The following is a 14,810-nucleotide window of genomic DNA, read 5'->3' on the forward strand; positions in this document are numbered from 1 at the left end:
GTCCGCGTCGCCCGGCCCCGCGCTGCCCCGGGAGCCCAGCAGGTTTCCGCCGGCCCCACGCCCCTGGGGAGCGCGCAGGCGAGGGAGAGGGGGCGATTTTTCTCCCTTCTGGTCCCGGGCAAACACATCTGTGTTTGTTTTCTTTGCTGAGCTGGGGGTCGGGCCTTCTTCTAACCCAGCGTGATGGCCCTGGTGGCACCGCGTCCCGGGCCGTGCCCCGTGGGCAGACAGCCCGGAATCGTGAGGAAGAGGGAGCCCCTGCTGGCTCGCCTCTCCTACCCGCAGCCCCTGGCATCTGGAGGGAAAGAGCGGCTCTCCCGTCCCCTCACAGTTGTCACCGCTCGGTGGGCCTGTCTGTAGAGAAAGCAGCCCCTTTTCTACCAGGGGAGTTGTAGTGGGCTGGAGGCTGAAGTGGGATGAAACCAGACAGCACCTGGGCACTGGCCAGCACCCCCCAGGCCTCGGGCTGGAGGTGGCCTAGCCCTCCCCAGATCCACAAGCAGCCTGATTAGCTGCTTACCGGCTCAGTGTGCAAAGGTGCTGTAGCCCATACTGTCTGCTGGGAACCCATAACTGCTTTGCAGAGTAGGTGTGAAAGTCCATTTTGCAGATGAGGGAGGAAACAGTTCTCAGGAGGTGAAGAAACTTGCGTAAGATCTCCCAGCCATAGAAAGCTGGCTCCTTCCTCTCCTCACGTTTGTCAAACGGATCATCCCACCCAGTTCTAGTCTAGTGGGACACCCTTGGGGCCACCCAGCTTCTTGCCTCCTTCTCTGCTACCCTCACCGAAGGGCCGAAGACAGTGACAGTATCCTTTGACCGTCTTCCAGCAGCAGCCAAAGCACTTCAGGGGAAAGAAGACACTAGGCTAAGAGTTTTGAACTGAACTGCCAGTTGTTAACTTTTAGATGAGTGAGCTGGTAACAGGCCTGGCTTGAAAACTTGGGATACTGGTTCTGGCCCAACAGCTGGCTTGCTGCATTAGCCCCATTGAGTGTCTTGTTTTGTCTTATTGGTATTTTCATAAACTGGGAGTCTAAGATGGGGCCTCAGGGCTAGTCTGGCCCAGCTCAGTGTGTTTGGAAGACTGCCTATCCCAGCCTCCCTGAGAGATGGCCACCCAAGCCAGCTCTTCTAGGGATGGAAGTTCACTGCAGCCCAAGGAAATAAATCCACTTCATTGCAGGACTGGCTGGATTCATCCTCTGCCCTGGGGTAGAATTTTAACTGTTTTCTTGTGCCGGGTACCACTCTCTGCACTGTTTGTTTATGCCGTGGCAGAGGGGGATTTCAGGTGACTTACAAGGCTACTTAAAACAAGGCAAAATAACATAAATTAGTAAGTGAGGTGGAAGAAGATAAACGTTTCTTTTTTTCTGTTTAACTCCGTGGACTGTGAAATCTCAATGGCGTCCTGAAAGGCAAGGTGGCGGTTTGGAGTTCAACACCCTTTGGAGTCGGCGTGTGACCTTGGCAACTTTTGCATCTTTCTGTGCCTTGGTTTCTTCATTTATAAAAGGGGGACAATAAGCTCTAACTCCTAGGGTTGTGAGCATCAGATGAGTTGACACATATGAATGTTATAGCTTCTGTGTATACAAATATTGTCCTTAGAATATCTCCGTGGGTGTACTTTCATATACATGTATATGTGACGGATGTAGACATGTTAGTTGGTAGTATGTCATTATTAGATCTTCATAGAAATTTTAAGTTATTTAAAGACATTTAATTACATGGAAAGATATTGGTGACGTAGTATTATAAAATGAAAAAAGCAAATTACAAAACACTGTGCCCCCCCCAAAAGGTAAGCATGGTATCCTCTCATTTTTATTTTTTAAAAATATGCATAAAAGGACAACATTGATAATTGTGGGTATCTCTGGATAGTGAGATTACAGGCGATTTTTATTTTTGCTTGCCTGTTCTTGATTGTGTATGCTAAAATAAGGAGAGCTAAGAGAAGAAAGAAAAACCACAGGGAAGACAAAGCAGAGATGGGAATAAAGGTAAAGTGGTTCTGGGGCTGCGCTATTCACTTCCTGGGGGTGGGCCACAAATTTGTCCGGAAGCTTTTCCAAAGCCCAAGTGAAAAGGAGACCATGTCAGTCACACAATTCCCAGTGCCTGTGAGATAAAAACAGACCTATTACTCAAAAGAATTACAACTATTCTTAGTACTAAAATCAGTCAGGAATTTGTCCTGGAGGGCCTCCTAAAGAGACCACAGTGTGAGGTAACAAGCAGACACCCTCAGTATCCCCAAACTTCACGGAGGGTTTCTGTGATGGGCTATCGTGTAAACTGATAGCATCACACCAGAACATGAGTCAAGAAGACAGCCTCACAAGGAGGGTCTGAAAAAGGCACGCCGGGCTACCCCACTCCCTTCCGACCCAACATGGTCTAGTTTGGAATATCTTTAGGACCAGATTGGCTAGCGCTTTGAAGCCTTCCTTCTGCTAGGTTGTTTCTGTCTTTTTTAAATATCTGTTTATTTGTTTGGCTGTGCTAGGTCTTAGTTGTGGCATGCAGACTCTAGTTTCCTGACCAGGGATCGAACCTGGGCCTCTGCAGGGAAAGCGTGGAGTCTTAACCATCGGACTGCCGGGGAAGTCCCCCAGTTCTTTCAGTGAGTTCTCACAGGACACTTTGCTGACCACCCACTCTGTAGTCTCTCCTGACGTCCTCTAATTTGTCAGTGTCCCTACAGCATACTGCGCTTTGAGGAGGCAAATGAAAAAAACAGATGTCCAAATGTTGTGAGAGCTTCTCGAAGTGACAGTTATAAATACACACCCAAAAAGGCATGTCAGGCTCTGAGCAATGGGATTCACAATACAAACTGATGTTCAAAACAGCACAGTGAGTTTCTTGAGTGAGAGAACACATTCCCAGGTGTTTGGGCCAGGAATGCAGTCGGGGGGTGGGGTGAGGGGTGGAGGACACCATTCTTGACACCTAAGCCTTACCTGGGAAGCCTGAGAATCACGCTAGGAAGATGAGAATGTGGAAGTTTTAGGAAACTTAGAAGTAGCCAGAGTAGTGGTGGTGGTGGTGTTTAGTCACTAAGTCATGTCTGACTCTTTTGTCACCCCACGGACTGTAGCCCACCAGGCTCCTCTGTCCATGGGATTTCCCAGGCAAGAATACTGGAGCGGGTTGCCATCCCCCAGGGGATCTTCCTGACTCAGGGATCAAACCCATGTCTCCTTCATTGTCAGATGGATTCTTTAATGCTGAGCCACCAAGGAACACCATACCCAGAAGAGGAAGAAAAGCAGGAGACTCAGGTGTCCTAGAAACCAGTGGGCAAGTTTCAAGCAAGGAGTGGTGAGCAGTGTCACATGCCTTCAAGGTCAAGATAAGATCTGAAAGAGTCCTTTGGATTGAATGACAAGGAAGTCCTTGGTGACCTTGACTGGTAGTGGCAGAAGAGTGACGGGGACACAAGCCAGACCGCCCCAGGTTATAGAGTGAATGGGAGGTGAGAAAGTACAGATAGCCAGTGAAGACAAGTTTCCAGAAGTGTGAAAACAAGTGGCAGGAAAGAGAAAGAGTGATTGGAAGGTGACATGGGAGTGAAGGAAGCTTGGGATTTTTTATTGTTGTTTATAAGATAAGGCTATTTGAACGTGCCTAAATGTTGATAGGAAGGAGAAGAAGGAAGTTGAAGACAGATAAAACTAGCCTCATAAAAGGGGCAGTCAGGTGGTCTGAAAGCGTCTCTTGTTTCAAAGACATAAGAAGTAATGCCACCTGCTGAGAGCGAGGGAGCAGATTTGGAAAGGCAGGAAGTCTTGATTGGGTCATTAATGAGAAGGGGACAATGCAGGCCAGTCAGAATTCAAAGACCTATTAAGGTTGGTGACCATCCAGGAGAAAGAATGCCACCCAGGAAAGTCATGCCCCAACAATGCTCAGTGGCCACTGTAGACCTGGAGAAAGCAGAATGACTGGATTAATCCATAGTTGAAGGTTGGTTGGTTTGTTTCCCAAGAGGTGGGGCACAGGGACAAAGGGAAGAAGTTGGCTGATGTGATGGACAACAGGCAAAACTGAAGAGAGAAGGCAGTGAAGACAGGCCACCAACGGCAGAGGAAATAGAAAGGCCAGGATCTATAGCCATGCTGATGGCTCAGACAGTAAAAAAAAATCTGTCTGCAATGCAGGAGACCTGGGTTTAATCCCTGGGTTGGGAAGATCCCCTGGAGAAGGAATTGGCAACTCACTCCAGTATTCTTGCCTGGAGAATTCCATGGACAGAGGAGCCTTGTGGGCTACAGTCCATGGGGTGACAGAGTCAGACAAAACTGAGCAACTAACATGTTCACTTTTCAAGACAATAGCCAGGGGGCTTTCCTGATGGTCCAGTGGCTGAGACTCCATGCTCCCAAGGCAGGGGGTACAGCTTCGATCTCTGGTCAGGGAACTAGATCCCACAGGTCATAACCAAGAATTTGAATGCTGACAGTAAAAGATCCTGCATGCCACAGCTAAGACTCGATATGGACAAATAAATAAATATTTTAAAAAATCAAACAGTAATCACACATGGCTCATTTCATTTCAATTTGAATGAGCTAAAATTCATTAAAATTTAAAGCTTGGTTCCTCTGTTGCCCTGACTTGGAGAGAGAGTATAGATAAAGAACATTTCTATCATCACAGAAAGTTCTATTGGACAGAGCTGGTCTGGAGGCTCAGGAAGATAGATGACACGAGTTGGGAATAACTGAGGAGACTATGGTCTAAAACTGGATGTCTACAGCAAGAATTCCAGAGGTGGAATAGCTCTAGATGATGACAAGGCCCACAGAGGATGAGGTGGGTTTCTGTTGGGAAGCAGAGAAGGTGAATGGGGATGACGAAGTCGACCAGACAGGCTGTCTACCTAGGGATGGAAGATCCTCAGGACTGGCACCAGGGCTCGCTGACCCAAATGCTTCTGTGGAAACTGAGCAGGACCCTGTAGGACTCCTGGGCATGGGACCCTTTCTGTTCAGCCTCCTGACCTTCTCTGGGTTCCAAAGGGCAGGTTCACCTAGTTGCTAACCAGGGAAGGGAGGGAATGCAGAGACAAGTGGGGAGCAGTCAAGAAACAGCAGAAGCCTTGGGAAAGGATCCTGGTTCCACCTCAAGGGATGCACAGAATGATAGCTTTGAGCTTTTCTGCAGAACCAGAACCCCCAACAAATGTAGGATGAGGAAGCATTCACTTGAGGAAGTATTCTTCAGAGAAGATTAGGAGATCAGCTGAGGCCAGATGAAAGGAATCCCGGTCTGTACACAGCCTGATCGTATTAGCAACCCCACCCTTGAACCATTGCTATAAAACTCACCAAATTCCACTTGGTCAGGACACACAGTTTTTGAAGGGCATGAACCCAGTGTCCCACTTTGCCTAGCAAATAAAGCTATCCCTTTTTGAAAAGAAAAGTGAAAGTGTTTAGTCACTCAGTCGTGTCCGACTCTGTGACTCCGTGACTCCATGGACTGCAGCCCACCAGGCTCCGCTGTCCATGGAATGCTCCAGGCAAGAATACTGGAGAATTTCCTCCTCCGGGGGATCTTCCCAACCCAGGGATTGAACCGAGGTCTCCCGCATTGCGGGCAGACTCTTTACTGACTGAGCCACCAGGGGATCCCTTTTTATTTCACCCAAAACTCTTGTCTCCAAGATTCGATGCGGCCCCAGTGCACAGAGGCTGAGCTTCTGTCATCAATGTTTTCAAAGAAAGAGAAGAGTGACCTGCGTAGGGAGGAGTCAGCATGGACGAGATGTGGACGGGGGAACAGCTGTATGGTTCTGGCCTTAGAGGAGCAGGGGGTTGCTGTCAGTTCCATGAAGATCACAAGAACAATGGAGATTGAGGAGAACAAGAGCTCCCCCTGCCTGGGTGCTGGGTGCCTCTGGTGTGGACAAGAACAGCCCCTCTGAACAGTGTGAATGGGACCTGGGGGAGGGCCAGGCTGGAGGGTCAGCATGAAGGTGGGGTGGGAGGAGCAATGGGAGAAAAAGGTGAGGATGCAGGGAGGGAACATCTCATAATGGGAGGGGGTGGTTCTCAGGCCAGTGGTTCACAAGGAAGGAGGACAGGAAAAGAGGGCTTCGGAGAAACGAGATGACCCGAGGGACCTTCACCTTGGGTATGACTGAGGGTTTTACTTTTGAAGTCAAACATTTATATAACGTCTGCCGTGTGTCAAGTCCTCTTCTAAGCACTCTGTCAGGCTTACAAGCACTCATAATTCTTGTAAGAATCTTATGAGATAGGGATAGTCCTAGCTCCATTTTACAGAGACTCGGGAAAGTTGCTGAAGCTCATATCACTGATGAGTAGAAGAGCAGGAATTTGAACTGAAATGGTCTGGATGCAGGGTTCAGAGCTTTTAGTCGGCACCTGTGGGCAAGACGGGCTTGGTTGATGTTATCTGACACAAATGGGTCTCAGTTGTGTCTAGACAAGAGACGGGGTCCGGGTGGACCAGAAGTTTGAGCTGTGACCAGGCTTGACTGTGCTTCTGAGCACGTCCTGTCCAGTTAAGAGAACACATGTTAAATGAAGTGGTTTCCAGGACTCCTGACATAGTCTGGAAATTACAGCAGTGGAGGATTTTGATGCGGGTACCTGGCTTCCCCAGAAGAGTTAGTGGGGTCTGAATTGATTGTGTTACTTTGGGAAACAGAAAGAACTTGACTCAAACAAAACTTGACTCCAATTCACAACTTCATTGTGTGACCCTGAGCAAGTTGCTTCACCCATCAAGTTGGAAACCCATTGGTTTTCTCCCAGCGAAATGGAGACCATCACACTTACCTTATCAAGTGATTAAAAAAGCACCTGTAAAAGGAAAGAAGCTGGCAGACTGAGTATATGACAGTTGAGGGTGTTTGAGGTTGGTTGGTTGGTTTTTAACTATTCATAATCCTCAGATCACTCACCCTGGAAGAAGTTAGGGGCCTCCTCTCATTTTGAGGCTTTGAGAGCCCAGCTCACCTGGTCAGCCTCTTGGAGACGCTCAAGGGATCCCAGGCCCCTGGACTTGACGCCAAGAGATCTGACTGTTCTGGAGAGTGCAGGAGAACAGGTGGGTCTAGAGCGTAGGTTTCCCCGAGCTTTGTCCGGGCCTCAGTGCTCTTGATCAGCTTCTTCAGCTGCCCTCCCTTAGTGCCAGCTTCTTGGCTGAGGATTCCGGAGCTGGGCAAAGAAGCCCATACAAACCCCAAACCCGCCAAATCCCTTAATCTACCGGAGCTCTTTGAAGGGGTGAAAACCGCCTGTGGATAAGGGGAACCAGCAGATGTAATTTATTTTCATTTGCAAAAAAACCTTTTGAAAGGTCCCACCCTGAATGCTACTACAATAAAGAAAATGGGTCACCGTCCAGGGAAGCTTTGTCAAGGGTGGAAGTCTGGCCGTGAAGGAAGGAAACAAAGGGTGGACATAAAAGGACGGTTCTCTGGGGAGGGGGGAAATTATGGGAAACCTCTGGACCCAGAGCTCAGCTCACTGAACACCCACACACAGTCTGAAGGAGGGGATCCCCTCACATGTAGAGGTGACAGTCGAGCGACATCAGGCAGAAGAAGGTGAACTGGAGGATCTTTAGAAGTTGAATGGTTCATGGGACACAGGTTCGGCAGAAGGTGATGTATTGGGGACAAAATCATCTGAAGGACTCTTAAAGGGTGAAAGATTATCAAATACACTTGAAAAATACTATTTTAGGAGTGTAGTACAAATTCCTTCCTTAAGATAAGTACTCCACGCAGATGCTATTGGCATTTGGGGCCAGACAGTTCTTCACTGGGCAGAGCAGTCCTGTGTCCACTACAGGATGTTCAGTGTCCCTGATTCCTATCCACTAAAAGCTTCTAAGTCCCACCCCCAACATACACACATCACTGTGACAACTGACAAATGGTTCCTCTCATTTATAAGTCCCCCTAAAAGAGCCCTCATTCCAGTCCCATCCTGATCAACTTGAAATTTAGCTCAGGGTCTTCCTAAGGCCAAAAAGGTAAGAGAACCAGAAATAAAAACAGAATGCATTTGGGTTTAGAATCTTCTTCTGGGACGTTCTAGTCATCACATCTCAAAATGATTGCAATAAGTGCTAGAAACACAAACAGAGCAGAGGATGGGGGCACAGTGCCAGGAGAGGAGGTGGGTTTTAGACAAGATACTTGGGGTGGGAGAGGCTCTGAGAGGGATCCAGTAGAGCTAAGTGAAGAAGGGAGCTGGGGGGATATGCTGGTGGCAGGGGGACAGCGGGAATGTGCATTCCAGTGGAAGGAAACGGCAAGTGCAAAGGTCCTGACGCAGAGCTTGACTTGCGTAAGGAACACGAACAAGGGGCTTGGTGAGCAAGATGGGAGTGCTGGGAGGTGAGCTCAAAGAAGTCGCCATGCAGGCCAGAGAACACAGGGCTTTGCAGATTTTGAGAAGGAATTTGAGCACTCAATGATGAATTCTGGGTACCTCCAAGGCTTTGGAGGCTCTTCCCATGGCTCTTCATATCATAATGCTTCCCTGACTAATCCATCAACTTCTCGAGAGAGGAACTGGGTCTTTACTCTTTGAATCCCCAGAGTTTAACAGACTGCCTGGCACAGGATAGGAATGTACTACAAACTCATTAAAACCAATCAAAGCACGACATTATGGACAACTGATGTCACCAACTGAGGTAGGTTGAAAAATGTCCTCCACCTCCACCCTCAGAGATATCTGTGTATTAATTCCTGGAACCTGCGAATGCTACTTTATGTGGCAAAAAATGAGTCTCAGCAGATGTGATGAAAGTAAAGGATACTGAGATGGGAAGATCATCCTGGATTATCTGGGTGGGCCCTAAATGCCATCACATGTCCTTATAAGAAGAAGGGAGGGGGAGATCCAACAAATTAGAAAAGGGCAGGCAAAGACAGAGGCAGAAATCAGAGTGATGTGGCCACAAGCCAAGGAATATTGGCAGCTACCAGAAGCTGAAAGAGACAAGGAACTGATTCTCCTCCAGAGCCTCTGTAGAAAGCACAGCCCTTGGTTTTAGTCCAGTGACACTGATTTCAAATTTCTGGCCTCCAGAATTGCGAGAAAATAAATTGCTGTTGTTTTAAGCCTCCAAATTTGTGGGAATTTGGTACAGTGGCCATCAGAACTAATACACCACCAAATAGTAGAAATGCCAGAGTTCAGCAGGTTCCTTGCAAATCTTACGAGGCAAGCTTGGGGTAAATGAAAGGAACAAAAAGAGGGAGCATTAACACTCCGGCTTTGGAATGTTTCCCAAGTCTTCCTTTGGGTCTTCTTCCCATGGGCTGTATGGCCACGTCCCCCTATTCCTTACTTCATGCAATGCTGAGTTCAGGGCCTCCCACATTAGCTTGCCAGGTGCTCCCTCTTTCTGGAGGCCAGGGTCTCAGCATCCTTTACAATTCGGAACACAGTTCAGAAACAAGTTAATAGTCTCCTGGGCCTTTGAGAGAAGAGTCACCATGATATCCAGGGATTTCAGTTTGCATGGAAGCCAGAATACTTCACTTAGAAGTGTTTATGAGGTCAGGCATCTTCTGTTCTTCCAGGGTCACAGAGAATCACAGATCAGGACCCTAGGGGAATAGGTGACTGGGGGACAGTAACAGGCTGAGAAGTGACTGCTGAAGGGAGTATCCATTTCAGCCACCACCCAGGGATCAGGGCAGGTCTTGCAACCACCCAGCTTTCCAAGGGCATTACTGTCTGAGAGCCCAGAGGAGCTAGGAAAGTATAAGAGCAGCCCTTAGTGAGCATCCATTGAGTCAGGGCTCCCCTTTAACAATGAGGAGACTGAGGCAGGGAGGCTGAGTGAATTGCCCAGAAGCTGATGTTCTGAGAGATGGCTTCAGAATGACTCCTTGGAATGGCTGTGGGTCACCCATTCAACCACACCTAGGGAATACCTGCTATATTCAATTCTGCTAAATTAGGTGGAGAAAAAAATCATGATTCTGGAGGGGCAAATGATTACATAAAAATTTTCTATGCTTCAAGAAGTAAGCTTCAGTTAACTGCAAAAATCAATTATGTGGAACACCTTATGTTCCCCAAATGTCAGTAAAATGAGGTATTACGGGTCTACACGTCACACAGGGAGAAGACTTAGGGGACCACTTCCAAGAGGTGGTGCGTGATGAAAACAGCCATGGACCATTGACTCCAAATAGATTGAGTAAGTGCATGGATAATAAGGTATTAAGGGAAAGTAGGAGTGGGGGGGAGGGGGACCTCTCCCTCACTGATGCTACCATCAGGCAGGGGGTACCACTGTGCTAGGCCCCAGAATGATGCCAGAAGCTAGTCACAAGGATGGATGGACATGACCTAACCTAGGGAGCTACCTCCTTGTCTCTGGCTGAGCACCCTGCTTATGGGGCCTCCCAGGGGTCCCAGGTCCCTGGGACTGGAGGGACCTGGGATGCCTGGGTTTGTCAGGAGCTGCCTGGGTGGGTGGCAGGATAGTACAGGCCTGGATCATGCTCCAGGCATACACACTTCTTGATCTTCACACCTCTGCGACCGTGGGTACCAAGGACTGAATGACTGTGTCCCTCCCCCAGATTCATTTAAAGAGCCAATCCCCAACACAGTAGCATTTGGAGCTGGGGCCTTTGTGAAAGACTAACACAACACTAGATCTTGAAGGTGGAGCCCTCGTGATAGGATTAGTGCCCTTATAAAGGAGACATGAAATTAATAGAATGTGACATATCCATTATATCTAAATTTTTAAAATTAAATTGTTTTTTAAAAAACACATGAGAAACAAGACCTTTCTCTCTACCATATGAGGACACAGCCATTTGCAAACCAGGAAGAGAGCCCTCACCAGTTACCGAATCAGCCAGCACCTTCATCTTGGACTTCCCAGCCTCCAGAACCATGAGAAATGACCATCTGTAGCCCCAGTCGCCCAGTCTATGGTGTTCTGTTAGAGCGGCCTGGACTGACAGTGGGCAAGTCATTTCACCTCTCTGAGCATCAACTTCCTCTTCTGAAAAATGTGGATGGTATTATCATTTGTCCCCTTACTTTCTTCCTTCCTCCCTCCCTTCCTTCCATAGATATCAGGAGTATAGAGTTTTAAAAGGCATGTACAAAAGACCCTGAGATGTCCGAAGTCTGAAGCCCTAAAGAAATATAATTTTAATAACGTCATGTGAAACCAGCTAACCCAGTGCCTCTACCATCACCATGGTTACCACAAGGATGCTACCCTCTTGAGAGGATGACAAACTGCCCTCAGGCAACAGAAACTCATATACAGGACAGTGCCCCTAGCACTGCAGAAAGACTGGACTTTGGTGTTAATAATGTCAATAATCCTTTCCCAATTACCAATTAATAGTCATAATAAGTCAACAAGCATGAATAATAAGTGTCAATCAAAAGTATCTGATTCAGCTTGGGGTCAAGGTAGATCTGTCAAGAGTGGAGCCTCAGAGCAGCAACCACAGTCGTAAACACAACCATAATCACAGCCACAGCCGGAATCACAATCACAACCTTCATCACAACCACAGTCATAATCACGATCGTCATGGCAGCTCACACTTACAGAATGCTTCACTCACTGCCAGGCCTGGTCTGGGAATGGGTCTGCTGGATTTCAGCCAGGAAGCTTGTTGAGGCAAGGGCAGTGGTGGAGAGGCTGGAAGGGAATCTGTGAGAAGTTTCTCTTCTTGGAAAACAGAGGCAGGGGGAGGGTAAGGCAGACCATAAGCCCCATGACTGGGGCAGCATCATTCTTGCTCACTAGTGTCTGCCCAACACCCAGCACAGAGCTTGGCACATATTAGGCATTCAAAAAAATGTTTACTAGGGACTTCTCTGGAGGTCCAGTGGGTAAGACACCATGCTTCCACAGCAGGGGGCACAGGTTTGATCCCTGGTCGGGGAGCTAAGATCCCACATGCCATGTGGGATGGCATGGCCAAAAAATAGAAAAAACAACAACAAAAGCAAACAAACAAAATTTTTAAAAAATGTTTGCTAAATGAACAGCAAGGGGCCTGCCCAGGATGTCCCTAGGGAAGAAGCAGAGGTTTCTTGTTGTCCAGGAGCACATCTGGGCTTGAGATTAGTGAATCAAATTCTGCTTCCCTGGGTCTTTGATTTCCAATAACTCTTCACGTATTTGATGACCATTTACACTGCAGGTCACATTGGCCTTGCTTGGAGAACTAAATAATCCTGGCATCATCAACATCTCCTAACCTATGAAATAGGCACGCATGTACGCACACACGTCTCCAGGCTGCAGAGTGGGAGCCAGCCCTTTTCAGCAGGAGCCAAGGACCCTCCCTGGGCTGGGTGCCCTCACCCCAGATCCAAAGGGCTTAGGAGACGGCTGCCTTCTGCCTGGGCCCCCTCCACTAGGATCTGATTTTCTCATCATCTGGATAGTCTCAGCAACTCATAGCAAAGGGATGAACCAGCCTGACCTTTCTGGAGGTTTGTTTAAAGCAGAACAATGTTTGTCTTGTCCAAACACTATGAATTACTCCAGAGAATCCTGCCCAGTTTTACAATCCGCAGCTACAAACGGCTTACATAAATAGGGACTCGTCCCCTCCCCGTCCCCCCTCTGTTCCTAACAGCTTCTCCCCACATCCCAACTTCCCTCCACTCTTCCAGGCCTCCCCCTGTGCCCCCTCACCCTTCCTCTCTTCTGAGCCCCAGCCTGGTGAAGGGCAGGTGTCCGTGGTTCCAGGCGACAGCTCACACCTGGGTTATTGCTGGCACAGATCCCGCCGGTGGGCTGCTCTCCCCGGCGTGGGCCAGGTTTGCCTGGCTCGCAGGGAGGGGAGGTAGGGGCGCCTTCCGGGCACATCTGTACTATCTGTGTGGGGCCAGCAGTGCACAGAGTTAGGTCCAGCTGGGAAAGTGTTGGGAAGAGGAGGCCCCTAGGTTTGGGGGCAAAACATCCAGTCACCCTGCAACCCACTTGGACCATTCCTTGTCTGACAGGATGCTCAGCACCCCCACAGCTGCTGCTTCATAGGCTGCGCATTCAGGGGATCTGAGGTTTCTTCTTAGAAGTGCACCCCACTCACTGCGGGCCTCCAATGGTGGTGGGTAACAGTAAATGTCGTTCTGCCCATCGAATACGGGCCACAAAAAGCAAGCAGGGCCCATAATCCCATTAGGGAAGGGACTGCCGGGGAAAGAGCTGTTTGGGCTGGGCTTCCCTAAGTATAGTTTCAGTCCCACATGCATTGAAAGGCTTTGGGGAGCTCCTTTAAAATGTAGATTTCTGAGGACTTCCCTGGTGGTACAGTGGCTAAAACGCTGCCTTCCCAATGCAGGAGACCAGGGTTTGATTCCTGGGCGGGAAACTAGACCCTACATGCCATAACTAAGAGTTTGCATGATGCAACTAAAGATCCTATGAGCCACAACTGGAAAAAAAAAAAAAAAGTAGATTTCTGGGCCCCTCCCCCAGCCTAAAAAAGCCTGGAGGGTTGAGGGGAGGAGATGATGTTCAGGTCTGAAATTCACCTCCCTGCATGAAATCCTCTCCAGGCAAGTCCCCAGATTAATTAGCTGGATGACATCCGCCAGCCAATCACTTCGAGTTTCAGCTTCCCCATCTGTACAAAGCCCAGAGAATCTTTGAAAGGCCCCTTCCAGCTCTTAGAATGTGGTTTTAAGGAAAGCTGGCTACCAGAACCCAGAAGCAGCAAGGCTGGATGGAAGCAGCTGGAGAGAAAAATCAAGGGAGTCCTTAAACTCCGAGGAGAGGTGTTGGTGAAGACTTGGGGAGGTGCCGGGGAGGGTGCTGCTGGTTGGGGCGTGAGTGGTGTGTGGACTCCTTCCACCGAGGGCCCCACACTTGGAGCCAAGTGTGACCTCATTTCATCCTTGTTTTGCAGGCAAGGAAACTGAGACTCAGAAGGGAGGACGGACTTCTGCTCGGAAGTTGGTGAGTGGCGGGGATTCCATCACGGACACACCCTGGAACACCCATCTGGCCATTCCAGAAACGCCCCTTCCAGCCAGCTACTTCCCTTGTTTCAGCCTCTCCGCGGAGCACGGGGGTGTGTGTGTGTGTGTGTGTTTTAATCTCTCAGTCGTGTCAGACTCTGTGACCCCATTGACTGTAGCCCACCAGGCTCCTCTGTCCAGGGAATTCTCCAGGCAAGAATAGGGGAGTGGGCTGCCATTTCCCTCTCCAGGGGATCTTCCCCACCCAGAGATCCATCTCGGGTCTCCTGCATTATAGGCAGATTCTTTACCGTCTGAGCCACCAGAGAAGCCTATTGCACCTTAGGGACAGAGCTCCTTCTCTTCCCCCAATGGGAGGGTGCCACTGGCCGGGAGGGCCCTGGGCCAAATCTGTCCCATGAAGTGGATGCGCGGTGAGCCTCCACGGCAGGAAAATCAACTGCCCGGAGCTTCACCCTGGAGAGAGCCAAGCCGGTCTGGTCTTACCCACCCCCAAGCTCCACAGCCGGGCTGGGGGAGCCCTCGGGGCGAGGTCGTCCCGGTTATGGTTGCGGCTGCAGCGCTCGATCCTCTTTCGCCCGAGGACAGGGAGCGCTGCCAAGGAGAGGCCCCAGCTCTCAGAGCCCGCAGACCGTTCGTGCCCAACACTCGGGGGGACCCGAGGTCAGAAGATAAAGCCGCCGCCACTCTCTCCGCTGATGCTTCGGGGTACACCCTGAGCTGGCAGGAGTGGCGAGCCGGGGGCCGCGAAGGGCACCTCCCCAGCCCCGCTGCTAGCAAAGACCTGGTGTCGCGGGAACTCGGGATCGAACGTCT

General features: G+C 49.5%; 1 protein-coding gene across 1 annotated transcript in view; it reads right to left on the reverse strand.

Moving 5' to 3' along the window:
- Positions 1-571, reverse strand: part of NTN1 (netrin 1) — a 189,380-nt gene extending 188,809 nt beyond the window's left edge. The window contains 1 exon segment of the mRNA XM_010843195.1: positions 521-571. Within this exon segment, the coding sequence (XP_010841497.1) occupies positions 521-571 (51 nt within the window).
- Between the last annotated feature and the right edge of the window lie 14,239 nt (positions 572-14,810).

The sequence above is a fragment of the Bison bison genome, unplaced genomic scaffold (genome assembly GCF_000754665.1).
Source record: "Bison bison bison isolate TAMUID 2011002044 unplaced genomic scaffold, Bison_UMD1.0 scf7180017864180, whole genome shotgun sequence".
Lineage (NCBI taxonomy): Eukaryota > Metazoa > Chordata > Mammalia > Artiodactyla > Bovidae > Bison > Bison bison.